At 55.2% G+C, this 26,331-nt stretch overlaps 2 protein-coding genes across 8 annotated transcripts in view; one reads left to right on the top strand and one right to left on the bottom strand.

Annotated features, from left to right (window-relative positions):
* Positions 1–51: 51 nt before the first annotated feature.
* RGS11 (regulator of G protein signaling 11) lies at positions 52–9,262 on the top strand. 3 transcript variants are annotated; one of them, XM_032605350.1, is made up of 17 exons: positions 52–154; positions 522–618; positions 696–746; positions 893–999; positions 1,631–1,682; positions 1,798–1,856; positions 2,068–2,144; positions 2,312–2,393; positions 3,599–3,667; positions 4,596–4,619; positions 4,702–4,763; positions 4,882–4,995; positions 5,074–5,189; positions 5,285–5,372; positions 5,458–5,596; positions 8,339–8,421; positions 8,500–9,262. In XM_032605350.1, the coding sequence occupies exons 1-17, from the start codon at positions 92–94 to the stop codon at positions 8,600–8,602; spliced, it is 1,386 nt and encodes a 461-aa protein (XP_032461241.1). In that variant the 5' UTR covers positions 52–91; the 3' UTR covers positions 8,603–9,262. The 3 variants fall into 3 exon arrangements, with proteins under 3 accessions (XP_032461241.1, XP_032461240.1, XP_032461239.1); XM_032605349.1 differs by having other exon boundaries at positions 4,590–4,619; XM_032605348.1 differs by having other exon boundaries at positions 4,572–4,619.
* A 982-nt stretch (positions 9,263–10,244) lies between these two features.
* Positions 10,245–26,331, bottom strand: part of FAM234A (family with sequence similarity 234 member A) — a 31,213-nt gene continuing 15,126 nt past the window's right edge. For 4 of the 5 annotated variants that reach the window (XM_032605342.1, XM_032605345.1, XM_032605343.1 and 1 more), the window contains 12 exons: positions 21,786–21,833; positions 21,182–21,479; positions 14,835–14,954; positions 14,407–14,598; positions 13,492–13,622; positions 13,130–13,262; positions 12,846–12,975; positions 12,358–12,498; positions 12,037–12,112; positions 11,745–11,900; positions 11,353–11,455; positions 10,245–11,265 (listed from right to left, as the gene is read on the bottom strand). In XM_032605342.1, the coding sequence (XP_032461233.1) occupies positions 11,054–11,265; positions 11,353–11,455; positions 11,745–11,900; positions 12,037–12,112; positions 12,358–12,498; positions 12,846–12,975; positions 13,130–13,262; positions 13,492–13,622; positions 14,407–14,598; positions 14,835–14,954; positions 21,182–21,446 (1,659 nt within the window). In that variant the 5' untranslated portion in view covers positions 21,447–21,479; positions 21,786–21,833 and the 3' untranslated portion in view covers positions 10,245–11,053. Of the gene's footprint in view, positions 11,266–11,352; positions 11,456–11,744; positions 11,901–12,036; positions 12,113–12,357; positions 12,499–12,845; positions 12,976–13,003; positions 13,263–13,491; positions 13,623–14,406; positions 14,599–14,834; positions 14,955–21,181; positions 21,480–21,785; positions 21,834–26,331 lie in introns of all 5 variants that reach the window. The other variant, XM_032605347.1, reaches the window with a different exon arrangement.

Raw genomic sequence — 26,331 nt, 5'->3', positions numbered from 1 at the left:
GGAGGGGAGGGGAGGGGAGGGGAGGGGAGGGGCGGGGCGGGGCGGGGCGGGGCGGCCGGACACCCTCGCCCCCGCTGGGCCTGCCTCAGCCATGGCCGCCGGCCCCGCGTCCCACGGCGGGCACCCCCGCGCGCAGAGGCCGCATCTGAGCAAGGTGGGTGCCGTGATCCCGCCCCCCCCCCCACCCCGATTTCCCGACACGCGAGGCCGGGAGGGGCAGGAGAGGAGTGAGTGCGGGTGCACGCGAGTGTGGACACTACGCGAGCGCGCGAGTGTGGACGCGGGTCTGGGGCGATGGCACTGTGTGAGCGGGGTGGGGCGGCGAAGACCCCGGGGTTGGGGTCGCCGCTCGCTCGCGCCCCCCCTCGCCTCCGCGGTCAGCCACGGCCTGAAATCCCACCATCAGTGAGCGTTAATCTCCTTCAAGCACACTGATCCGGCGCATCCCGGGCTGTTCCGGGGCATCTGGATATGGGGGTAGGGGAGGAGGCCACCGCAGGCCCTCAACCTCCTTTGCCCAGATGGAGCGGATGGTCGTGAGTATGCAGGACCCCGACCAGGGCGTGAAGATGCGGAGCCAGCGCCTGCTCATCACCGTCATTCCTCACGCAGTGACTGGTGAGGTGTTGCAGGGGCGGGGAGGGGTGTGCCGGCCCTGCCTCGGCCTCCCCCTTACCCCAGTCTCTGCTATGCAGGCAACGACGTCATGGAGTGGTTGATCCACAAGTACTGCATCACAGAGGAGGGTAAGGGGTCAGCCCGCTGCTCTTCCTGCGCCCCATACCCGGCCCTGGGGTCGCTGTGCTGATGGCCTTGGGCTGGGGCCAAGCCCACTGTGCTGGGGGACCCAGCTCGGCTCCCCCCACTAAGAATTCACCACCTTGCTCCCCAGAGGCCCTGCACCTGGGCACCCTCCTAGTGCGGCATGGCTACCTATACCCACTGCGAGACCCCTGCCACCTCGAGCTCCGGCTGGATGAAACGCCCTATAGGTTCCAGGTCAGGCTCAATTGGGAGCAGAGAGGACCCATCCCACCAGGCAGTGCCTTGGCAGAGACTCCTGGAAGGGGTGGGGCTGGGGCAGGAGCAGGACCTGTGATGTCACCGCAGATCTTGTGGTCCACTGCCCCCTCCCCAAAAGGCCTGGACTGGAAGCGTCCCTGTGACAGAAAGACCAAGTTAAGGGGAGGGACCTTTAGCAGGGCCCCATAAGGGGTAGTACCTGCAGAGGACTCTACCAGCTTACCCGGGGTCCTTAGGCCCCAGCCCTGAAGAAGGGGCCTAAGGACAGGATCCCTGCACTCCAGTGTGCGTCCTCAATCATGATGGAGCCCGCCCTCCTGCCCTCCCTGGCCACACCAGGGACGCTGGCAGGGCCTGACCTCAATCCCCACCCCCTCAGCACTACAACTACCTCCTGGGCCTGGGCAGGGAGCCCAGAGTCAGTGAACCAAGCGCAGCTCGGTCCAGGTGGACGGAATGGTGGATGGTCAGCTGAGCCTTGGGACAGTGGGAAGATACCCCCCAGCCAGCCCAGTCTCCTCCCAAGGGAGCTGAGAGGGTGGGGATGACTCTTGGGGCGGGGAAGGCCCAGAAGGTCACAGATACCTTTGTCCTTGCACCACACCAGACGCCCTATTTCTGGATGAGCACCCTGTGGCCAGCCGCTGAGCTGGACTACGGTGAGTGAGGAGGGGTGGGCTAGCCAGGGACAAACTCCCAGGACTGGTGGCTGCAGGTGGGATGCCACAGGGGAGGGGGCATTGCTCCTCTGCAACCTGTGCCCTGTCCTTCCAGCCATCTACCTGGCCAAGAAGAACATCCGAAAGTGGGGGGGTCTGTTTGACCACGAAAAGGTGGGACACCCTCCCCATCCCTCCCAGGCTGAATCCAGCCAGAGGAACCCAGTCCCTACTTGTGGCCCCAGAGCACACAGCCCAGACCCCAGGGTGATGTGGATACACAAGCACAAACACCCTAGGTGGTCTCAGAGGGGAGGTGGGGAGTCCACACCCCAGAGCTGGGCACCGGAGGGAGTTTCCCGCTGGAGACCTCGACACTCCGCAGGAGCACTATGACCAGCTGCACAGGAAGATCAGCCACACGTGGGACCTGGTAGTGATGCAGGCGAGAGAGCAGCTGTGGTGAGACCACGCCCTGCACGCCCCGCACGCCCCCAGCCCAGGCACTGGCAGCCCTGGGACCAGAAACAGCGTACCCAGGCTTGGCTGCCTGCCCAGGCCTCGGCCTGAAGTGGGGGGTGAGGTGGTGGGTACAGTGTCCCCCCAGCTCTGCCTACCCCCCCCCGCAGGGCAGCTAAGCAGTGCAGGAAGGGGGACAGGCTGGTCATCGCATGCCAGGAGCAGACGTACTGGCTGGTGAACAGGCCCCCGGTGAGCCCCTTGTGGGGGGTGGTCCTTGGACAGCAGCGGAGTCCTGCTAGCGGTCAGTGTGCCTCCTCAGGTGCTCGCTGAGGAGGACCTGCTTTCTGACCCCTGGGAAGGACATGCTTTTAGGGATCCTGTCAGGTGACAGGAAGTTCTTTTTCTGTGGTTCATGAGAACCCAGAGGTCACAAGGCCAGGCCTGAGCTGCCCCCACCCACAGACTAGGACACAGCAGCTTCTCTCTGGGTCTAAGGAAGCAGAATGTGGGCACCTGAAGGCCCTGGGCGGGGTGGGGGTGGGGGGGTGTGGTGGTGAGTGAGGGCACCTGAAGGCCCTTGGGGTGGGGGAAGGTGAGTGGGGGCACCTGAAGGCCCTTGAGGTTGGGGGAGGTGAGTGGGGGCAGGCTTAGCTGCAGCATGAGGGACTGAGGTCATAGGCCAAGAGCTTCTGGGGTGCTGGCCTGGGGTCAGGCCTTACCCAGATCCGTGGGCCTGGCAGGTGGGTTGAGGTCCCCCTACTGTGTGGGGCAGTGGAGAGACCAGTAGACACGGATGTGTGCTGTGAGGGGCAGTCACAGCGGACCATGAATAGAAGCTCCGGGGGAAAATACTCCATGAAAAAAAAAAAGAGAGGACCCCAGGGGCCTGATTACCTCATCAGGTGTGGGTAGTGCCTCTGGGAAAATGACCCTTAATCTTCCACCTGAGGGTCACGGGGTCTCAGGCGTTGAGGGTGGAGTGGGTGTGGCCAAGGCTGAGCAGTGGGCTGAGGGCCGGTGGTGGTCCTGTGGAGGGACCAGTAATGGCGCCCGTGGCCTCCGGGGAGGCATGTGTGACTGGGGACGGGGTGGTCAGGACGAGGTGCGGCCAGAGGGGCTGTCTCAGGTAGGGCTGGGGTTCTGGCCTGAGCAGCCAGGAGCTCGGAGGTGAGTTTGGCTGAGGCGAGGAAGAACGGGGGGCTTGGGGGCAGGTCACAGACTTCGCTTTAGGAGCCAGGAGCTGGGTGAGGGGCTGGAGAGGGGACCAGAGTGGGCTAGACAGGGAGGGTGCCCTGGGGTGGGGATGGGCAGAGAGCATACAGGTCCCGAGTTCCCCTGAGCATGTTTCCACATTAGGGCCTGACATGGGCGCAGAGCTTCAGTGTATGGGGTAAGGAGGGTCTCAGCAGCCTGCCTGAGCTGTGCCCCCGCTTCATCTCATCCCCCCTCTGCAGCCCGGGGTCCCCAGCGTGCTGGAGCAAGGTCCAGAGCGGAATTCCTGCACTGCTGGAAGAGTGCAGATGGTGAGGACCCTGCATGCACACCCCCCCAGCCCACTCCCCACCCCTGCACAGTGCCCTCCGCTCCATGTGCCCCCACCTCCCTTAACCCCTCCACCTCCCCCCCCACCACTTTACCCCCCCACTCCACCCACTTCACCACTAGGGGACTGTTTGGGGGCTGCCCACCCACCTGTCCACTTGTCCATCCAAATGTCCAATGATTCAGTCACTCCAAGTCTCCTGCTTTGCTCCCCAGCTCACTGCCCCGACTCCCAGCCCCCTGCTAACTCTCGCTCTCTCTCACCTCCCACCTGCTGCCCTGGGTGCAAGTAAGTACAGTAGACCCTATGGGGGGAGGGGGTCTTTTCCCCCAGGCTAGGGCAGCATCAGGGTCTGTGGGGACTTGGAGGGGTGGCGAGCAGGGCCACGGGCCCGAGCAACCAGGGTCGAATGAACCATGCGCCTCCAAACTGGATGGAATTGGACCAGGACACATATCCGAACTTTGTAGCAGCAGAGTCCTCGGTCAGATCCCACGACACCCAAAACATAGAGCGGAGTCATCTAGTACTTTTCTGAGAAAGCATCTTCCTGACTTCAAAATCATAGTTCACGGCCACAGGTTTGTGATTTCCAGCAAAGTCACGCAGATAGCTGAGAGGAGAGGTTGGCATCACAAGTGTCCTGAGGGTGCTGTCTGCCCTCCCTTCCCTTCAGTACATTTGAAAACATGAAATAGTGACAGTTGGGGAAACTCAAGGCAACTTTGAGCACCTGAGGGCTTGGTGAACACCCCGAAACGTCCAGACTTGAGGCCCCAGGAGGCGTCCTGGAAAGTCAGACCCCTGCATTAGAGGCCAGGGCTCCGGAGGGCAGGGCAGGGGTGGGATGTCAGTCCCTATAGCGACCTGCCTTCTAACTGCAGCCCACCGGCCCCTTCCAGACCAAGACCGTGGATTTCTACAGGCGGGAGGTAGGTCCTGGGGGCAGAAGGGAGGGGAGGGGTGGGCTGGTGGCTCCCAGCCCCAGCGCCCCTCACAGGTCTCCCATCTTAGGTCGAGTGCTTACGAAAGGCACTGGGCAGGGCCCGGGTGAAGTCCTCCGTCTGCCTCGAGGCGTGAGTGGGATGGGGGTGGTGGCTGGAGACCCCCAGCCCAGAGCCCAAACCCTTCCTCCAGTGCCCTCGTCCCCACAGCACTCCCTGCACTGGCCCTGGCACCACCCTCCACCCCCAGGTACCTGAAATTTAGCAGCCAGCGTGGGCCACACGACCCCATCATGTCGGGGTGCCTGCCTAGCAACCCCTGGGTCACAGACAACGATACCTACTGGGCCATGAATGCACCCAGGTGAGCCTGGGGTGGGCCAGGAGCTGCAGGTGTGCCCCTGCCTTCCTCGTGCTCCTGACCCACCCGCCCCTCCCCCAGCGCGGCCGTGCCTACAAGGCTCCGTGTGGAGCAGTGGGCCTTCAGCTTCCGGGAACTCTTGGAAGACCCTGTGGGACGGGCCCATTTCATGGACTTTCTCAGGAAAGAGTTCAGTGGTGAGAAGCCCCCGCCCCTGCTCCCTGCTCGAGCCCCCCCCACCCCAGGTTTCCACCAGCCTGGGGTGGGCCTGACCCCGTGCCCGGACCCCCAGCTGAGAACCTCAGCTTCTGGGAGGCCTGTGAGGAGCTGCGCCACGGAGGGCAGGCCCAGGTCCCCGCCCTGGTGGACGCCGTGTACCAGTGAGTGCCGCAGGGTGGGGCGGGGGGCGGGCAGCGGCCAGCCCGAATGGCCCAGACCCACTGGGGCTCCTCTCTCCCATGCCAGGCAGTTCCTGGCCCCCGGTGCTGCCCGCTGGGTCAACATTGACAGCCGGACGATGGAGCGGACGCTGGTGGGCCTGGGCCGGCCGCACCGCCATGTGCTGGACGACGCCCAGCTGCACATCTACATGCTGATGAAGAAGGTGGGCGCCTCCTCCCTCGCCGCCCCCCCCGCCCCAAGCCGGTGTCAGGTGGCTTCAGTGGCCACAGCTCAGAGGCTGGTCCGCACCTGCTCCCCGTGGCTCCTGCCAGCTTAGTCCCGCAGCTCACAGCGCGCTTTACAGAGCAGCAAACCGAGGCTCAGGGCGGCTGCAGGGCTTGTCCAGCCGTGGTTGTAAAGTGTTCTAACGTGGAAAAGGTCAAATATGAACAAAAAGTAAATGACGAATCCCCACGTACCTACAGCCCACCTTCACAAACTGTCGACTCGGGGCCTATCTGGACTCACGGTCCATCCTGTCCAGTGGCCTACCACACACCACCCCTCACCCCCGACTTTAAAGCCATTTCCAGACTTCCTGTCTGTAGGTATTGCAGGAAGTTCCCTTAAAGGACACGGCCACTGCTTCCCTTTCAACATGGCTGCAGAGGCCAGCATCACACGCGAAACACCAACAGTATTTACTCAATGCCCTCGAGTGGCCAGTCGCGTCCCCTTCCCCACGTGACCTCAGGCTAGTTTCCCGCTGCTGCTTATTCTCTGTGCTGTGGAGGTAGAAGCCTGATGGGGTCTCGGGGCTGAGATCAGGGTGAGAGCAGGCTGGTTTCTTCTGGAGCCTCCAGGGGAGAATCTGTCCTCCTTTCTCCAGCTTCTATGTTCCTTGATTAGATTGTTTTCAGTTTTGTTGTTGTTGGTTCGGTTTGGTTGGGAATTCTTACTTCAGAGGTGGTGTCCGATGTGTTCTCCACTCAGGAGGGATGTCAGTCCAGCTCTCTCTCTTTTGTAGTGAAAGCAGCCTTGACAGTCTGGCCCAGATCCATGATTTCATGAGGGTATGGGATGTTCTAACCCATCACTGCCTCCCTGTTCTGACGCCTCCTCTCTCTGCTCATTGCTGGCCCAGTGGTACCGATCATAGAGGAAAGGCAGGGCCGAGGCTTGATTCCTCCTTTAAACATAATTATTTATGGCTGCGTTGGGGTCTGTTGCTGCTGGGCGCGGGCTTTCTCTAGTTGCGGTGGGCGGGGGCTACTCTTCATTGCGGTGAGCGGGCTTCTCATTGCGGTGGCTTCTCTTGTTGCGGAGCACAGGCTCTAGGTGCAAGGGCTTCAGTAGTTGTGGCGCATGGGCTTAGTTGCTCCGCGGCATGTGGGATCTTCCCAGACCGGGGTTGAACCCGTGTCCCCTGCGTTGGCAGGTGAATTCTTAACCACTGCACCACCAGGGAAGTCCTAAACATAATTTTTTTTTAATATTTTTTTTCCTAATTTTTTTGGCTGCATCGGGTCTTCATTGTGGCACACGGGCTTCTCTCTAGTTGTGGCGTGTGGGTTTTCTCTTCTCTAGTTGTGGCGCTCGGGTTCCAGAGTGCATGGGCTCTGGAGTTGTGGCATGTGGGCTTAGATGTCCTGCTGCATGTGGGATCCTAGTTGCCTGACCAGGGATCAAACTTGCGTCCCCTGCATTGGAAGGCAGATTCTTTACCACTGGACCACCAGGGAAGTCCCTTGATTCCTTCTTTAAGTACCACTTTTCAAAATAAGCAGTTGGACCCCTGGTATCTGCCAAGGGTAGTCAGTGAGGTTGGGATGCTTTTAATACCATTGTAAATTCACATTTTGACCATATTTGATGGGTTTCAATCCCTTTCAGTCCTTGTCTCATGGGATGTGCAGAGGTCCCACCCTCTCCGGCTGATTGCTCTTGAGTCCTGTGACGTGTCCGAAATCTATGGTGCTTCCTAGCTTTCTAAGGGGCTGTCCTACTCCAGACCTAAAGCCAGCTATTCCTCGGGCCCTCAGCCCTCCCTCGGGGGTGGTGTTCAGAAACCACGACCTGCACATCAAACCTGTCATAGCGCCAGGGGTGGTCATGGTTCCCAGGACTTTCAGTGGACAGAATCAGGAAATACGTGTTTTAAATAAAACATACCAGGAGTTCATACTGATACTTCTAATTCGGAATCAGGATTATAGAGTTTCCTTAACCTCTTTGGCCTCTATCTCTCTCTCCTCATTCCCCTACTGAAAATCTGGGTTTTCAGTGGTGCCAACATAATCACTCACTTGCTTTTTCTCAAGATTCACTCAGTAGCTCAACTGAGCAGCACGACACTACCATTCACAGTGACTGAGTCGTTTACTGTTTGTTAATTCGGTCCTTTGTCCACAGCCCCTCAGACGCCCCTTGGACACTCGGTTACGTGTGGCTAGGGTGGTGTCGCCCGCTGGACGCCCAGCTTCACTTGTCCCCTTCAGTGTTTGGGGGTTGCTTATTTATTTTATAATTACATAAAACATCTACACAGCTTCAAAATCCAATCTACAAAGTACATTCAACTAAATCTTGTTTATACCCCTGTCCCTCCACCAAAAGTTAACAATTTAAAATGTGTATTTTTCTTTTTAAAACATAAGCACCTGGGTTCGTAGATTCCTGTCCCTCTTTACTGAATCCCGTGGTTTTTGTCGACCTTGCCTTTGTCCCGCTCCACATGACCAGCCTCACTCTGTGGGTCTGCAAGAACCAGTGACACCGGTTCCCTGTCGCAGGAGGCGCCACATTCACTCCCCGTGTGGGCACCGGGCTCCTGCGTGGTTGGGGGCTGGTCTGGGGAGGCTGCTCCGGCCCAGTCCACTGTGGGCCCCACCCTTGGAGGAGCCTGGGCAGTGCTGGCTGAGACCAGGAGTGGGAAGGGATCAGGCCCAGATGCTGTCTGTTGCAGGACTCCTACCCGAGGTTCCTGAAGTCGGATTTGTACAAAGACCTGCTGGCGGAGGCCGTGGTGCCCCCGGAGACCAAGCGACGGTCAGCCAGGTGGTGCCCAGGGAGGCAGGTGGGATGCCAGGGGTGGCGCCCTGTGCTCAGGCCCCTTCATCTCCACAGGGTGTTCCCGTTCATGCGGAAGCTGCGCCATTCCAGCCCCAGCCCTGCTCTCCGTCCTGCCTCTGCCTCCAGGGAGCCCTCGGGTGGTGACGGGGAGGCCTAGGTGGGCCTGGGCAGGGGCAGAATGGGGCCATCTTGCCCTCATCAACTCCTCTTGCCCAGGGTCCTTGCAGCCACTGAGACTCCCTGGCGCAGGAGTCCCCTCAGACCCCGAGCGCCCGGCCTCACGGGGGCACCGACCTCTGTGGCTTCCACCTTTTCCCTTGTCACACCCTCCCCCAGAAGGGGCTGTTTGGGTGCTGATTCCCAGGGCAGGGGTGCCCTGGACTGAGACAAGATGGCAGCACACCTGGCATTCCACGCCGGTTCCCACCCCGCTGGCGACTCCCCGGGCAAGATTCATTGTCAGGTGGCCGCCAGCAGGGGGCGTGGGCATGCAGGGGGAGGTGCTGCTCCCACTGGGCCGTGGCCTCTCCGCCTCCGTGGCCACCTGAGGCCCATGGCTTCTCCCCGGTGTTGTACAGAGATGGCTCCAGCATCGTTGCTCCTCCAACAGCCAGCCCTGGTTCACAGCCAGGGCGGCAGAGCCTCTGGGGAAAGACACCAGGGAGTCCCCACTCCGAGGGCCCCCCGAGACTCAGCTGCTCCTTTGGGAGTACAGCCAGACTGGCTCAGCTGGGGCAGCGCCACCCCTCCCTCAGGGCTGCCCACACCCTCCCGCTCCCAGCGCAGAAATAAAAGACCTTTGGGTCCTCACTCTGAGCCTGTCCTGCTGTGGTCCAAATCGTGGTGGGTACACACGTGGTGGGTGTGCATGCACGTGTGGCGTGTGGGTGAGGAATGCACTGGTGAGGGAGGTGGTGAAGGACAACGGGAAGTTCAGGTGTCAGAGGCGGTGGGTGGAGGATCCCTTGTGTGGGGTCTGTAGGCCTTGGGCTGGGCTCAGGCTGCAGACTTGGGGAGACAGTGGGGAGCTTGTGCTCTGGTGGTACACGGATGCCTGAGTCTTCCAGGCGAGAGTGAGCACAGAGTCCAGGAGGCTGTCTGGTGTTGAACCCAGCCTCTCCAGGGTCAGCTGTGCCCTAAAACATCACAGTGACAGGGAGCACAGTGCGGGCTTTATTTACAAGTCCAGGGTGCACTGGTGAGGTTGTCTCCGGGGCGGCCCAGACCCCTAACTCCTGCACATCATCCTGGAACCTAAAGGCTGGCCCCTGCCCAGAGCCGGCTCCTCCATCCTCCGCTGTGGACCCAGACCTGGGCCCTTGGGCCCGGGTGGCTTCTCACAGGGACAGGGAATCCAACCCCTCAACCTCAGCCTTGTTGTTGCCTCCCAGGCCTTCACAAGGAGAAACAGACCTGGTTCTGGAAGCAGGCTTGTCACACGTAAGCGCCTTCAGGAAATTCCTGCAGGATTCTCCACAACAGCCCCCATCACTTTGGTAACCCAAACCTTTGTCTCACTGAAGCCCCCTGGGCTCCTGCTGCCTGGGCGGCTACCAGAGCTCAGTCCTGGAGGACACAGGTGCTGGGGAGGACCCCCTGCCTGTCCCGGGTGGGAGAGTGCCCACAGGCTGGGTTCCTAGCCTGCTGTGGGTGAGCAGGGCGGGAACCACAGACCTGAGATGCACTTGGAGGCCGTGCTGGACGCTCCCAGTCTCTGATTGGGTGGTGTGGGTGCTGGCCTCATCTCCCCAGCAGCCTTTCCCACTGATCCAGCAGACGAACACAGGCACACATGGGGCTTTCCAGACAGTGCAAAACCAGTGTTTATTCTGATTTCTTCCCGAGGCACCCGCGGTCATCAGGCTGCTTGCTTTTGTCCGGGCACGGCTGAGTCCCACAGCACCAGGCGGGTCTGGGGTGACCAAGGCACAGAGGTGAGTCTTGCATCAGGTGACACCGACTGTGGGGGGGTGTCCAAGCACCAGGAAGGAGGGGCCGCTGGCCACACCCAGGGGTGCAGGGATCCCTGAGGGACAAGGAGCTCCAGTGTGTACCCAGGGGTGCACGCTGACCCCAGGGCACATCCTGGGGCCAGGTCCTCGGGACACTCACAGCTCAAGGCAGCCCATCCATCACATCCTCCCAGGACCCATTCCTCATGGGCCCTGTCATGGGCTCTCCAGGGCGAGTTACCACCAACCACACCAGGGTGTGGGCCTGCGTCAAGCCACCAGGGCCCACCACCCTCTGAGCTCCACGACCCCAGGGAGACAGTGCAGAGAAGGCAAGGCTCAGACAGAAAGAGGGAGGGGATTCTGCAGCCAAGGCTCTGGCCAGGCATGGAGGAGTGAGGGTGAGCTGCTGCCAGCACAGGCTCTGCCCAGGGAGACCTGGGTGGGGCTCGGAGTGGGGACCTGAGTGAGGACCTGGCATGCTGGCGGGAGAGGGGAGAGGACCTGGCACGTCCCTGGGGTAACGGGCCCAGTGGAGAGCGTCGCCAGGTCACCAGGTCGGGAGTCGGTGTGCAGACCGAGCCAGTGAAGGGCTGATTTCCCAGGATGTGAAATTTCAGCAGCCACCTCTGCTTCGGGCTCTGGCCAAAGCACGTCTAGGCCTCGTTCCGGTACCGTAGGCGAGAGAACCGGTCCCTGACGGCCTGGTCGCTGTCGGGGCCACCCTCAGCCAGGTGGACTACCTTGCTGCTCGGGATGAGGTCCCGCACCTTGTGTTTGGCCACGGAGACCAGGCCGGGTGGATCCGGGCTGGCCGGGCCCGTCAGGAGAATGTAGGCAGCGTGGCGGCTCGGCTCAAGCAGAACCACTGTGGGGACATGGCCGTCAGGTCCCGGGACCAGCCAGCACAGGCCTCCCATGGCTGGCGGCCCGGGCCCATGCGGGGCGCACTCACCCTGGAAGGTGACGATAGGGGCGGAGATGTTGGCCAGTTCCAGCAGGACTCCGGGCTGCGTGGGGTGGAACATGTACAGGTGGTGCCCAGCGGCTCCGGGCTCCTGCAGGGAGTGCAGCGGGGGCATGAGGCTGACCCTCCTGGACGCTCCTGACTGGGACCACACCCAGAGCTGTGTCCGCCGGCGTCCCACAAAACACCCTCCTCCCGCCCCCCTTCCCCACCTGACCCTAACCCTTCTCGGTTGTCTTCCAGCTGCCACCCCTCGCACCCACTTCCTCCCAGAAAGCCCAGACCCCCTTTTCCTGCCCACCCTGCATGGCTTCTATCTATCTGTACTCACCCAGCCACCGGCTCCACCCCATGCCACAAACCAGGACCCAAGACTGTACCGTCTGGTTGGCACCAGCCAGCGCATGGAGGCCCCAGAAGAAGAAGGCGGAGCGGTGGTCTGCGGTGGGAAGGCTGGCGGACCGCGGGTCCCTGGAGAGGCCTGGGAGAGCCTGGCTCCACAGGACAGCCCCGGAGCTGAGGTCCAGGAGCAGGATCTGCAGAGGGAGGGGCAGCACGAGGTTGCGTCCCAGAGGGCGGCTCACCGAAGCCTCTGGTCCCCGCTCGGCCCACGGCTCAGCCAGCTTCCCTCAGCTACGGGCAAAGGTGAGACCCAGGAGCAAGTGCCGCAACCTGTCTCTCGGAGCCGGTCCCGTTCTCGATGACCATGGCTGGGGTGTCAGGCTTGTAGTAGCCGAGGATGGGTTTTCTGGAAGGAGAGTGGAGGGGAGGGCTCACACGGGCCTCTGAAGGAGATACCTGGGATAGGCTGCACCTGCATGGGCCAGAGCTTTGACGCCAGGGGGTCTCACTCTCCTCCCCAAGGGCAGGGTGGCACCAGGTGACAGGCAGTGGCCTCTGGCAGAAGCATACGGGCCTTGTCCCCAGGGCCGCCAGGGGTGGGGATGGGGGGACACGCTGGGGTACCCAGCTCCCTGGAGAAGGACCCCATACCTCAGGACCTGGGCTGCACCGAGGGTCCACCTGGGCACCAGCTCCTGCCCGTCCAGCAGCACGCAGGCCTCGGAACTCACGAGAAGCAGGTCCTCACCCACCTTCCCCGGAACGTTCATCAGGTAGCGGACAGCTCCTGAGCTACATGGGCAGGAGGGACGGGATAGGGCCCCGGGTAGGGTTGGGGACGGGACCCTCCCCAGCGATGCCTGCCGGGCTGTTTCCCTCAGGCTCCCAGGGCTCAGCTCATCTTTCTTACTTCTCCAGTTTCAAACTAAAAGGAAGGCCCTCACTGGATGCAGGGACCAGTGAGCCCGGGGGCGGGGGGGCCATCTTCTCCCCCGTTTTTATTCGTCTTCTGTTTGCCGGTTTACTGAGTCTGAGCCCAGGACGACCTCAGACACATGACACAAAGTAAGGGCCCTGTGCCCGCCCTACGGCTCCTCCTCGCGCCCGGGGCCCCGCGCACAGGCCCCCACACCCCCGACCTGTGCTCCTGCAGCCTGTGGGAGGTGGCGTTGAGCCTGCCCTCCCAGAGGGGGTCGCTTTTGAGCGAGCTCTCCCTCCCGGTGGCCTTCTCATACAGGCCCTTCACTGAGTGGCTGCAGAGGGAGGTGCCTGTGAACAAAGAAGAGCCTTGCGTCACCTGTCAGCGGGTGATGACTTCGAGTCCCTGGAACAACAGCGGGAGCCACTAGCCCCACATCTGCTTCCTCCCAGGTGCCAGCAGGCCCACGAGGGAGGCCGCCCTGGGGCAGCGGATGCCACGTACCGCAGGGGATGAGGACGTAGTGGGCACCTGCACTGGTGACATAGAGGATGGAGCCGCTGGTCCCGTCCACACCCAGGCTGCCCGGGGGGCCGACTTGCTGCCCGGTGCCGCCTGAATAGACGTAGCCATTGACCTGCAGCACACGGAGGAGAAGGGGAGCAGGCCCACCCACTGGGTCGAACCTATAGTGTCTGATGCCGGGAGACGTGGGGCCGCCCGCACCATCCTCAGAGCTGTGCCCATGGCACCAGTGGGAAGCACACTCTCTGCCACTCTTGGGGGGCCCAGAAGTGCCCGCTGGGTCTGCAGGCACCCGAGCTCGGGGCAGCGGGGGAGGCCAGTGGCTGGAACGAGAGCTCTACCTGGTTCTCCTCCTGGGTGATGACCAGCAGGTCTGGGACCCCGTCAGCATCGATGTCGGGCACCTGGAGCAGAGGGCTCAGGACAGACACGTTCCCCCCGAAGCTGCTGGGATGGCTCCACAGGGTCTCCCCTAAAACCAAGCACAGGGCCCGTGTGCTGCCATGGAAAAAGCCATGCGTGTGTAGCCGCCTGGTGCCCATAGGCACGTGTCAGCAGCATCACTTTGGGGCAGCACAGCCCCCTCCTTTCTTCTCATCCTGTTTCCAGTGTTTGGCTGACGCAGATCCTCCCCCTCAGATGGGCAGGGCCTGGCCTCCCTGCCACCCACTGGGGTCACACATGCAGCCTCTGCCCCGTGCACAGGACGAGAATGAAAGTGCAGCCTTGTGGACGGACCCGGGGACTGAGGTCCTGACCGGACAGCATGTGACCCGAGTACGATCTGCCCACGCCCGTGTTTAGTCAGACTCTTCTCTTCTCAAAGTATTTCCAGCTTGCTCTTTATTCTCCTCCCTACTCTTAAAACCACAACTTACAAAGGAAGTGCTGCTACCCCCAAATCTAGCATCAAGGCACAGAATTCCTTAGGGCTTTGGAAAAGGACCAGGGCCTGTTGCCTTAAGGCAGGTCTCGGGGCTCAAGCTAGCCAGGCCCACACACCCCATCCCCGGGGCCTGCCCAATGAGCGGGCATCAGCAATGCCCCCACCCCCTCCAGGTGCCATGCCGCAGGCACAGGCGGGACTTAGGAGGGGATAACAGTGAAGTGTGACTCCTCATGGGGCGTCCCCCTCCCACCCGTGCCTTCCTTCCTATCCAGCCACACCGCCCACAAGAGCCCGGGCTGACCCTCCTCAGAGCATCCTGGCATCGGACCCATGTGCGGAGGCCTGGGGGACACGGGAAGCAGCCTACCTGTGACCGAGTCGACCGCAATGAAAGGGCCAGGTCTGCCAAGGATGATGCAGGCAGAAGACGCCCCGCTGCCCCCCGGCTGGGGGACACCGCACTCCACGAGGGCCCTGTTCTGGGCCACGGGCCTCTCCCAGAGGACGGTGCCGTTGGCCCCCGACACAGCGGCCACGAAGGTGCAGGGGGAGGAAAAGCCTGGAGGGAGAGACCCAGGTCTGCAGGGCTGAGCGTGCCGGCCTCGTGCTGTGGCCCTGCCCTGGGCTCTGTCCCTGGATCCCTGGTGTTGACCCCATGGGGTCAGCAGCCCAGTGAGGAAGGTGAGTGACATGAAAGTTCCCAGAAATTCCACCAACTGCTTCCCCCAAAACCGAGAGGGCGAGGGGATTCCTCCTCCTGCAGGGAGCTCATTTTTTGGGTAAAAACAAAATTACCTTCATCAGCACAGGAGAGGCTGAAATTGCTTCTGCTGCTGTTGGTGTTTTTATAAAGAAAGAGAACATCCTGGATCCTGTCCTTGTTCACGTCTTCTGTGGCCAGAAAGTCATAGGCAACTGAAAAGGAAACCACCGGCTACTTTCCCAGGCCAGGCCTGACGCGCCTCACTCTGGGCGCCGTGGGGCTGAGTGCCAGGTGCATTTGCCCGTGGAGCAAACACAGGGAAGCGCTGCTTCCTTGTGGGCTGGCAGCCCCACACCCCTTCAGAGCAGCAGCAATTCTTCATCACTTGGGTGTCAGTTGTTAAGGACACCTGGGCATCACAAATGGACGTTCTGCACACCTTCTGCTCAGGGCCAAGTCCCTCCCCAATCAGACTGGGGTCTGGAGTCCACAAGTCCACACTCACAGGGGCTACCTCTTCCTTCATTCAAGGACTCAAATGATAAACTACATGCTTTAAAATCAAACACCAAAGGAACAAAATGAGGCCCTTACCTCACTCCATATACAAAAATGAATTCAAAATGGATCAAAGACCTAAACTTAACAAGTGTAAAACTCTTAGAAGCAAACATAGGGGTTGGTTTTGGCAATGATTTCTTGGATATGACACCAAAAACACAGGCAGGAAAAGAAAAAAATAAGTAAATTGTACTTCATCAAAGGACACCATCGAGGGAGTGAAAAGACAGACCACAGAAGGGGAGAAAATATTTGCAAACCATACCTCTGATAAAGGATTAATATCCAGAATATACAAAGAACGCCTACAACCCAACAACAAAAACAAACAACCCAATTCAAAAATGGGCAAAAGACTTGAACAGATGTTTCTCCTAAGAAGATATACAAATAGTCCATAAACACACGAAAAGATGCTCAACATCACTAGTAATAAGGGAAATGCAGATCAAAACCATGAGGGGACCTCCCTGGTGGCGCAGTGGTTAAGAATCCGCATGCCAATACAGGGGACACGAGTTCAATCCCTGGTCCGGGAAGATTCCCACATGCCTCGGAGCAACTAAGCCTGTGTGCCACAACTACGGAGCCCGTGTGCCCTACAGCCTGTGCGCCACAAGTACTGAGCCCACGTGATGCAACTACTGAAGCCCAAGTGCTCTGGGGCCCGCGTGCCGCAACTACTGAGCCCATGTGCTGCAACTACTGAAGCCCGCGCCCCTAGAACCGGTGCTCTACAACAAGAGAAGCCACCGCAATGAGAAGCCCACGCACCGCAACGAAAAGCAGCCACCACTCACAGCAACTAGAGAAAACCAGTGCACAGCAACGAAGACCCAACGCAGCCAAAAATAAAAATAAAATTATGAAAGCAGGGACTCAGACAGTTACTTGTACATGAATGTTCAAAGAAGCATTATTTACAACAGCCAAAAGGTGAAAATAACCCAAGTGTCCATGGATAGAAGAATGGATAAACAAAATGTGATCCATCCATACAATGGAGTATTATTCACCCATAAAAAGAAATGAAGTTCTGCAACACGCTACAACATGGATGAACCTCGAGGACATTATGCTCAGTGAAATTAGCCAGTCACAAAAAAACAGACAATTCCAGTTATATGAGGTACTTAGAACAGGCATATTCTAGAGACTGAAGTGGAACAGAGGTTACCAGAGGGTGGACAGGAGGGCAGGATGGGAGTTGCTGTGTGTTGGGCACAGAATATCTGTTTGAGATGATAAAGGTTTTGAAAAGAGTGATGGTCAATGCAGCATTGTGAATGTTTGAATGCCACTTTTTGTTCACTTTAAAATGGCGATTTTTGGGTGATGTGTATTTTACTATAATTAAAAATAAAACTGAATACCAGACACAAGACTTCCAGAATCATGGAGTGAAGAGCTTGGCAAACAAATCCTCTCCTCCAAAAATAACAGTAAAATGAGGCAAAGTTGTCAAAAGCACCCATTTCAGGACACTGGAACCAGACTGAAGGCACACCTTAAATCGAGAAGCACTGATTTAAGAAACACTATTGAGCCGTGGGTTGGAACAGAGGACATCTGGGGCCTTTCACCTTGGGCTGCTCCCATGCTCACCCTCCATCAGCCAGGTACCACACTGGGTGAGATTAGAAAGCAGCAGCTTCCTGCCAGGGGGGCTGAAAACAGGAGTGATCTCCGGGGCAGACCAAGGGGAGGCCAACTTTGGAGCCAGCTCCAGGGTGAGATACACATAGGGAGATGGGCCAGAAAGTGAGACACCCTAGTTGGTTCTGATAAGACCCCACATATTACGGGCAGTCTGAAGGCTTCACCCACCATCAGGAGAGACGAGAGAGGGCCCTTGCTTTCTCCACGTCTATGAGGACAAAGTCATCACCAGAAAAGAAAGCTGTGTTTGGGAATTCACTGAAGGCCCAGAGGTTAGAACTCCATGCTTCTACTGCAGGGGGCATGGGTTCGATCCCTGGTCATGGAACTAAGATCCCACAAGCCGTGTGGCATGGCCAAAAAAATAAAATAAAATGGGGCTAATAATCTAAAAAAAGTAAGAATGAAAGAAGGAAAGAAAGAAAGGGAAGAAAGGGAGGGAGGGAAAGCTATGTTCAATATCCCTCACTAATACAGACACAAACTAGCAAACTGGACCCAGCAACCTGAAGAAGTGATGGTACAACATGATCTAGTGGGTTATACCTCAGGAACGCAAGGTTGATTTAACATCTGAAAATCAAGGTGATATGCCAGGTTCACAGAATAAAGGACAAAAACCACACAGTTGTCTGACAGAGAAAAAGCATTTGACAAAACCCAACACCTTTTCATTATAAAAACCCAAACAGATAAAGGGCATCTACAAAAAGCCTACCGCTATTAGCACACCTACTGCTGAAACATGTAATGTTTTATTCCCAAGATTGGGAGGAAGATACCTGCTCTCACCTCATCTGTTCGACATTGTACTGGAGATTCGAGCAATGAAATCAGGCAAGAAAAAGAAATAAAAGGGAAGGAAGAAGTAAAACCGTCTCTCTCTTGTTTTTTTTGCATATTGCGTGATTCTGTAGGTAGGAAATTCTAAATACACACATACACCCCTACTAGTCTAGTTAACGAGTTCAAGGCCACAATTTAAAAGGTCCATATAATAACCAGCAGTGTTTCTATAAACTACCAAAGGGAACTTGAAAATTAAATTCACACAACAATTCCTATCACAAGAGCATCAAAGAGAACATTCAGTGGTGGGGGAGGGGTGGATTGGGAGTTTGGGGTTAGCAGACACAAACTATTATGTATAGGATGGATAAACAACAAGGTCCTACTGCATAGTACAGGGAACTATATTCAATATCCTGGGATAAACCATAATGGAAAGAATATGAAAAAGAATATATATATGTACAACTGACTCATTTTGCTGCAAAGCAGAAATTAACACAACACTGTAAATCAACTATACTTTAATAAAATTAAAAAATATGCTTAGATAAAAGTACTCATAAAAAAAAACCAGAACATTTTGGAATAAATTTAACAAAAGAAGTGCAGGACTTGCCCACTGAACACTGTAAAACACTGTAAAACCCCCTATAATACAGGGACTGCAAGGTTGGATACTGTTATGATGCAACTCTACCCAAACTAATTTATAGATTCTACACAATTTCTGTTAAAACCCAAGAAGCCTTTTTTACAGAAATTGACAAGCTGCTCCTAAATTTTTATAAAAATGCCAAGGACCCAAAGAGCCAAAACAATGTTGAGGAGAAATAAAGGAATGGAGTTGGAAGACTTCCGTCTGTGGAGCTGTGGAAATCAAGACGATGTGGCACTGGTGTAAGGACGCAGAAGGACAGAACACCACTGATGGCTGAATGCGTTTCAGCAAAGGCGCCAGGCCACTCAGTGGGGGAAGGACCACGTTCCTGACCCTGTCGACATGCACGCCTCCCACCCCCAGACTCACGGGAGCTCTGCAGCATCAGTGCTGAGAGCAGGGAGGTGCCCTTGTGCCTCTGAGACGGTCCTGCTGGGAGGAAGGCATGTGTGACCATTTCTAGAAATCCTGCCACTTGCTTCCACCAAACACTCTATACAAAAAACAACCTCGAAATGGATCACAGACCTAAACGGCAGAGTGAGAACTCTAAAGCTTCTCAAAGAAAAAACAGGAGAAAATCTTCATGACCTTACATTAGGCAAAGAGTTCTTAGACACCAAAAACACAACCCATGCTAAAAAAAATGGTACGTTTGACTTCATCAAAATTTGAAACTTTTGTGCTTCAGCAGACAGACACACTATAGAAAATCAAAAGACAAGCCCCAGATAGGTCACAAATATTCACAAATCACATATGTGACTAAAGACTTGTACCTGGAACATATAAAGAACTTAAAAATTTTTTATTGACATACAGTTGATTTACAGTGTTGTGTTAAAAGAACTTTTATAACTCAATAATAAAACAATTATATTTTTAAGTGAGCGGAAGATTTGAATAGACAATTACCAAAGATGATATAAGAATGGCTAATAACCCACGTGAACATCATTAGTCACCAGGTAAACGCAGACTATAAACGCAATTAGGTACCACTTCACACCCACTAGGAAGGCTACACTAAAAAAGACAAGAGATTTCCCTGGTGGTGCAGTAGTTAAGAATCCACCTGCCAATGCAGGGGACATGGGTTCAAGCCCTGGTCCGGGAGGATCCCACATGCCGCGGAGCAGCTGGGCCCGTGCACCACAACTACTGAAACCTGCATGCCTGGAGCCCGTGCTCTACAACAAGAGAAGCCACCGCAATGAGAAGCCTGTGACTGCGGCGAGGAGTGGCCCTCGCTCACTGCAACTAGAGAAAGCCCTTGCGCAGCAACAAAGACCCAATGCAGCCAAAAACAAACAAACAAATTAATTAATTAAAAAAAAAAAGATAATGACAAGTGTTGGCTAGGATGTGGAGAAGCCAGAATCCTCTCCCACACAGCCAGTGGGGACATGAAACGGTGCAGCTTCCAGGGAAGGCCTGGCAGTGACAGGAGTCAAACACAAACTTACCACGAGGTTCAAGAGTTCTGCTCCTGGCAACCTACCCAAGAGAAATAAGACATATGTCCACACAAAGATTTGTACACAAATATTCACAGCAGTGTTACTCATTAACAGTCAAAAACTGAAAACGATGCAAACATTCACCAACTGGTCAATGGATGAATACTCTGGTCTGTCCACACAAAGGAACACACTACCACATGGATGAACTCATGTAAGTAAGAGAGGCCAAAGATGCATCTTACATGATTTCATTTACATGAAACATCCAGGAACAGCAAGTGTATAGAGATGGGAAGCCCACTGGCAGCTCGGGGCTGGGGCCTGCGGGCAAGGAATCGTGTAGAGATGATGGATGTGCTAAACACTGGATTGTGGTGACAGCTGCACAGGTGCTCAAGTCTCTTTTTTTTTAGAACAAGTTTATTTTATTATTTTTTTAAATAATAGTTCTTTAATTAATTAATTAATTTATTTATTTTTGGCTGCGTCGGGTCTTAGTTGCGGCACGTGGGCTCTCAGTAGCTGTGGCTCGTGGGCTTAGTTGTCCCGCGGCATGTGGGGTCTTAGTTCCCTGATCAGGGATTGAACCCGCGTCCCCTGCATTGTAAGGCAGATTCTTTACCACTGGACCACCAGGGAAGTCCCAGTGCTCAAGTCTTAAACTGACTAAGAATCATCGAATCGTACACTCAAAGCAAGTGAATATTATGATAATAAATTATATCTCAATTAAGCTGCCAAAAATAAACACAAACATGTATTACTTCACCCTCTCAAATTAGGCACCAAATTCTGAACAAAATTGACCGTCAGTGGGGCTTAAACAAGAAATTCCCCTTATTCCACCAGAGAGGGCTTCAAGTCTGTGCAAAGAAACATTGCGAGGCTGTCAGCACCCACGCCCGCTGATACGGGCACAACTCCCAACAGGCAGGGAAGTGCCCAGAGGAAAGCTGACTCAGCAGCTTCCATAAGGCCAAGATTTTACGAGAGAGAAATCAAGTGTGCTCAACTGTGGTGGGGCGGACTAGAAACTCGGCTGGAGCACGTCAGGGAGACCCAGCCACAAATCTGCTGCCTGGTTTTCACATTTAGAACAGTCTTCGCTACATCTATTCTGCCAGTTGCTCTGTTTTACTAACGTTTTTTTAATTCAGAAAAGTAACTAAATGGGCCACTTTCCTTTCCTGACCCCCCTCCCGTCCTTCCTGAGGACGCTCCTGTTTCCATGAGAGGCGGCCCCCGGCCCCCAGACTCCAGGGGACCCGGGGATACTCGGCACCCCTGCCCCACAAGCCGCCCGCACCTGCTGCCTTGTAATCGATCCTCCACACCCCCTGTGACGCCGGCCGGTCTGGACATGGGATGATGAAGGAAACCACGAACACCACGAAAAGGCAGACAAACAGCGAAAGAAAAAAGGCCACCGTCCGGCACCGGGAGAGGCGGGACTGCGGGGGCGGCTTCACGCTGGTTTCCTTTCCCGCTGGGTTTCCCAGATGTTCCTGCACCTTCCTGTTCTCGTTCTTCAGGGGGTGGATCTCGGCTTCTAAGTCCTTGCTGTCCGTCATCGTGTGCACACCCCCAAGCTCACCTCTTGGCCACTGTGGTGGCGACACAGGAGAGCTGGTCAGGAGCCCCAGGAGCGGCTGTGACCGCGGCCCATCAGCCCAAGAAAGGGTATCACAGACTCCACTGGAGAAGGCCTCTAACTCAGAAGGGCAGTGGGCGCACAGAGGCAGCACGCAGCTCTACGCTCTGCAGCTCCTGCCTGCTGACCCGGGCAGGCCGCCCGGGCTAGACTACGGCAGAGCATGCATTAAACATTAACTATTAACTGAGGCACCTCTGACCGGCCTCCCGACCCGAGTCGGGGTCAGCCCCCCAGGGAGGGGGCTGTACTTACTCACCGGGTGACCCAAGTGAGCTGCGAGGTCTGACCGCACCTGTGTCCTTCCCTGTGAAAGGAAAACAACAGTGTTTACAAGACTCTGAGGGTTAAAGCAGTAGATGCACAGAAGCACTTATAACAGCATCTGACACAGTGAGCACTCACTCAAGCTAATTATTATTGGTAACAAGATAAAGTCACACAGGGGCTGGGGGGGGGTGGGGGGCGGATGCGGGACGACCTTCCTCCTTCCTGCCCCTCCTGCTGGCAGCACTGGGCGTGTCGGGGAGGAAACCCGGGGCGGCCACCTCGGAAAATAAGACGGAAAACACTTCCGAAGTTGAACCACAGACATAGTGGGCCTGACAGCTGGAAACCTTCATCACCAAGCTTCGTGCTCTTCATCGTGCGAGAAAGAAACAAACTTCTGCCTGGCGTAAGGCGAGATATTTGTTATTTTGGTCCTTTTTAAACAGCCAAACCAGTGTCCTAACTAACACAAATTATATTGAGAGGGTGCAAGGGATCAAAGGGTCTGAGTGGGTTATAAGCCTCATCTACATGAGAGGGAGGCTGTGCCAGTGGTTAAAACCAGGACAGCGGGAAGGGCTCCCTCTGGGAAGGGGTGGGTTAGGGAGGCAGGAAGAGACAACAGAATGCTGGTTTTCTCTATAAACGTTTTACCTTCTGACTTTAATTGTTTTTCTCTATTATTTAATAAAAATAATTCACTTAAAAGCCTGTGTACACAGCCACTAGAGCAGCTTTGGTAATAAAATGTAAAATGGCAGGGGTGGGTGAGGAGGTAGAGACCCTGGGAAACACAGTCGTGCACAGCGGCGAGGAGGAAGCACGGCAGCCACTGTGGAAATGGCCTGGTGGTTCCTCAGACGATCAAATACGGGGCAACTGTCCGACCCAGCAGCTCCACTGCTAGGTGTTTTTCCAGGAGACCTGAGAACAGGGACTTACACAAACACCTGTACACAAATGCTCTGAGCTTCATTGTTCTGAATAACCCCACTATCCATCAACAGGTGATGGAAAAACAGAATGGGGTCTGCCCACACTGTAGACTATTACACAGCCATGAAAAGGAGTGAACTCTGACATAGGCGATAGCATGGACAAACCTCAAAAACATGACGCTTGGTGAGATTATACAGACACAGAAGGTCACATATCGTACGACTCCGTTTATACGAAATGTCCAGAACAGGCAGACCCCTGGAGGCAGAAAGTAGATAAGTGGGTGCCAGGGGCTGGGGGAGGGGGCTCTGGGGAGTGCTAATAGGTGAGCCTTCCTTCTGGGATGGTAACAATGGCTGCAAAACCCAACGCGTGTACTAAATGTCAGTAATGGTAAAGTTCGTGTTGTGTGTATGTTACAATTTAAAAAGAAAACCAAACAAATCTCTGTGCCTCCCCCTAGTGCTGAGACATGAGTTTTAACATCCTGCAGTCAGAAAAGGTGAGCCTGTCAAGGTAATGAGCTGGACACAGGAAATCAAACAAGGACTCATGACCAGGGGCCTCCTCAAGCCCAAGCATCTTACCCGTGGGGCGGGAGGTGGGGGCCCGTCTGGGAGGGATGGGAAAGAGCCGGCAGCAGAGCCTGGATCTACCTGGTGCATCCAGCCTCTGTGGTCCCAGCGAGGGGAGTGTGAAATATTTAACATGCGTAGATTCTTTCAGCAAAGCAAAGAAAACTGAATGAGAGACCAGAATGCTAAAATTACTGATTTTAAAAGCTCTATCTATAAAGTTCTCTTTTGTAAGAACTTTAGAACGTTGGGCCAGAAACTCAAGCTCTCTGAACCACGGCTGTGCAAGCACGAGGGCACCTGCTCAAAATGACAACCACTCACGTCCCACTTACAACCCTGTTTCCCAGACCTCATTTGCGGCTGGCACACCTGGAGACCAGGTCTGCACAGGGAATCCGCTTTCACAAACGCAGGCGCATGTGGGGATTGCAAAGCGCTGGTGAAATGCAACCAGGCAGTCTGTGAACGCAGTGGGGTGAGCACAGAGCTCCCTCCCGAGCCATGATCCTCACCTTGGGCACATTCACCACCCGATCAAATCAGCCTGTCTGGGTGGGGCCGGGCAGAAGGCGACTCCCAGGTCCAGCCACCTGGGAAAAAGCGCTGGCCCAAGAGTCTGCCCTTTTGCTGTGGTCACCCCACTCTCACCATCACATGGCTAGATTCTTCCTGCCTCCTGCCCTGCCATGGAGACGCCACCTCCCCATTGCCAGCCTGGAGGAAAGCAAATAAAAGGGAGGAAGAGCACCTTCCTTCCATCCAGCTGCCTGGAGGTTCTTGTCCTTGGAGTTCTCGGCAAGCTTAGTAAAGTAAACCCCAATGCCGATGACCCCCGAGCCAGTAAGTTAAACAACTCCTTTTCCTAGTCAGTCTTTCACTCCCTAAGCTAAGAAACAAGGACAGTGCAAAACAGTTACTGATGTAGTTTGGGTTTTTTTAAGTCAGCAATAAATTTACATGATACAACGTGTGAAAGATATAAAAGCATAACTGCCCTTCCTCTTGTAGCCCCCAGGCTCAAGAGGAGAAGCGTGGTACTAGTTTCTTACGGCTCCCTCCAGAAATAGTCTGTGCACTGAAAACCATAAAGTGTGTTTTAAAATGTGAGTAGAATAATCGAGTTATAAACCTGACCTCTGAAAATTAAAGGAAATATGAGCCCTAACTATTCTCTAGTCCCCGCTACACAGGCTTCCTTGTTAAGTCAGACCAATGGTGCCTCATGGAGGGAACACAAGGAATGCTGTTGGTCCCCCAGTGAGGGCGGAGAGAACCCCCTCCCCATGCTACCACCCATCTGGATGTAGAAGCAGAAAGGGAAACTCTCTCCAAACGGTCCTTAGCAACACAGCTGGGGAGTCAGGTCAGCACCTACGGTCTGGCCAAGCCCGCATGCAGGGGAGGACAAAATAAGACCCATCACAGACCTGATGGAGGACGGACAGAGGCTTCAGGAGGCCAGCTCCCTCTGCAGGGGCCAAGGCAGCCCCGCGAGACCAGCACCCCGTGGGCTGACCTGGTCCAGGGCCATGTTGCGATAAACATCCCTGCAGGAACCACCTTTTTAACCAGCAGACGTTGGCTTCTAAAACTGTGAATGAGCCACTAAGACATCTGTTGAGGTCATAAACTGATCTGAGATCAAAAAGAATTTGTGAGAAACTCGTTTAAAATCGCCAATGAGGGGACTTCCCTGGTGGTGCAGCAGTTAAGAATCCGCCTGCCAATGCAGGGGACACAGGTTTGAGCCCTGGTCTAGGAAGATCCCACATGTCACGGAGCAAGTAAGCCTGTGTGTCACGACTACTGAGGCTGTGTTCTAGAGCCCACGAGCCGCAACTACTGAGCCCGTGTGCCACAACTACTGAAGCCCATGCGCCTAGAGCCTGTGCTCCACAACAAGAGAAGCCACCGCAATGAGAAGCCAGCACACTGCAACGAAGAATAGCCCCAGCTCGCCGCAACTAGAGAAAGCCTGCACGCAGCAACAAAAACCCAATGCAGCCATAAATAAATTTACAAAAATAATAAAATAAAATCGCCAATGGGATCCCCACCTCAATCTTAGCTTAGCTTGAATCATTTAATTCTCATGAGCATATCAGTTTGAGAATGTTTTTCTAAGTTTTATACCCTATAAGTGAAGACCTACAAAATTACTCATTATATAAAATGAAACAGCCAATGTGCAAGATTCATTTTCACTTACCTAATAAATCACTTTCAACAAATACATTAATATTTTCTTAAGGAATAATGACTTCCAGTCAATCAAAAACTAAAAATCAAATGTTCTGTGCCAGGAATGGTAAGTGTGCCTTTCTAAGATCATTTTTGTGTGTCATTATTTTTATTCTGGAAGTTTTAACTAATCAAAGTGGTGGTTCAAAATAAAATTTGGAAAATTTAGGAGCGTATTGATTCTGTTCCTGTAACAGAATTTCATGGGAGGACTTCCCTGGTGGTCCAGTGGGTAAGACTCCACGCTCCCAATGCAGGGGGCCTGGGTTCGATCCCTGGTTGGGGAAGTTCCACACGCCATGTGGTGCAGCCAGAAAAATAAATAAATAAAATAAATAATAATGATGTCTCTTGGCCAGTTTGACTTTAAAAAATATATATATTTATCTATTTATTTATTTATTTGGCTGCGCAGGCTCTTCATTGCAGCATGCAGGATCTTTAGCTGTGGCATGCGGGAATCTTTTAATTGCAGCATGCGGGATCTAGTTCCCTGACCAAGGATTGAACCTGCGCCCCCTGCATTGGGAGCACGGAGTCTTAACCACTGGACCACCAAGGAAGTCCCCATTTTGACTTTTTAACACATGGCATCTTTACTAAGTGAACTGGAAGGTCTGTCGTTGGCAGAACTCATGCAGTAACTTGTGATGATAAGTCATTTGACCCATGATAAACACTGCAAATAGTACACATTACAGCCACTGTGGAAAACAGTGTGGAGGTTCCTCAGAAGACTAAAATAGAACTACCATATGATCCAGCAATCCCACTCCT

This window comes from Phocoena sinus, chromosome 15, assembly GCF_008692025.1.
Source record: "Phocoena sinus isolate mPhoSin1 chromosome 15, mPhoSin1.pri, whole genome shotgun sequence".
In the NCBI taxonomy this organism is placed as follows: Eukaryota; Metazoa; Chordata; class Mammalia; order Artiodactyla; family Phocoenidae; genus Phocoena; species Phocoena sinus.
Note: the sequence above shows the minus strand (reverse complement) of the source record. Positions and strands in the feature narration are given on the sequence as shown.

Coding starts and splice junctions, on each gene's coding strand:
- RGS11 (XM_032605348.1), top strand. CDS start 92: ATGGCCGCCGGCCCCGCGTCCCACGGCGGGCACCCCCGCGCGCAGAGG. Junction 2,145..2,311: donor CAGGCGAGAGAGCAGCTGTG/GTGAGACCACGC, acceptor CCCCCCCCGCAG/GGCAGCTAAGCAGTGCAGGA. Junction 2,394..3,598: donor GGCTGGTGAACAGGCCCCCG/GTGAGCCCCTTG, acceptor CCCCCTCTGCAG/CCCGGGGTCCCCAGCGTGCT.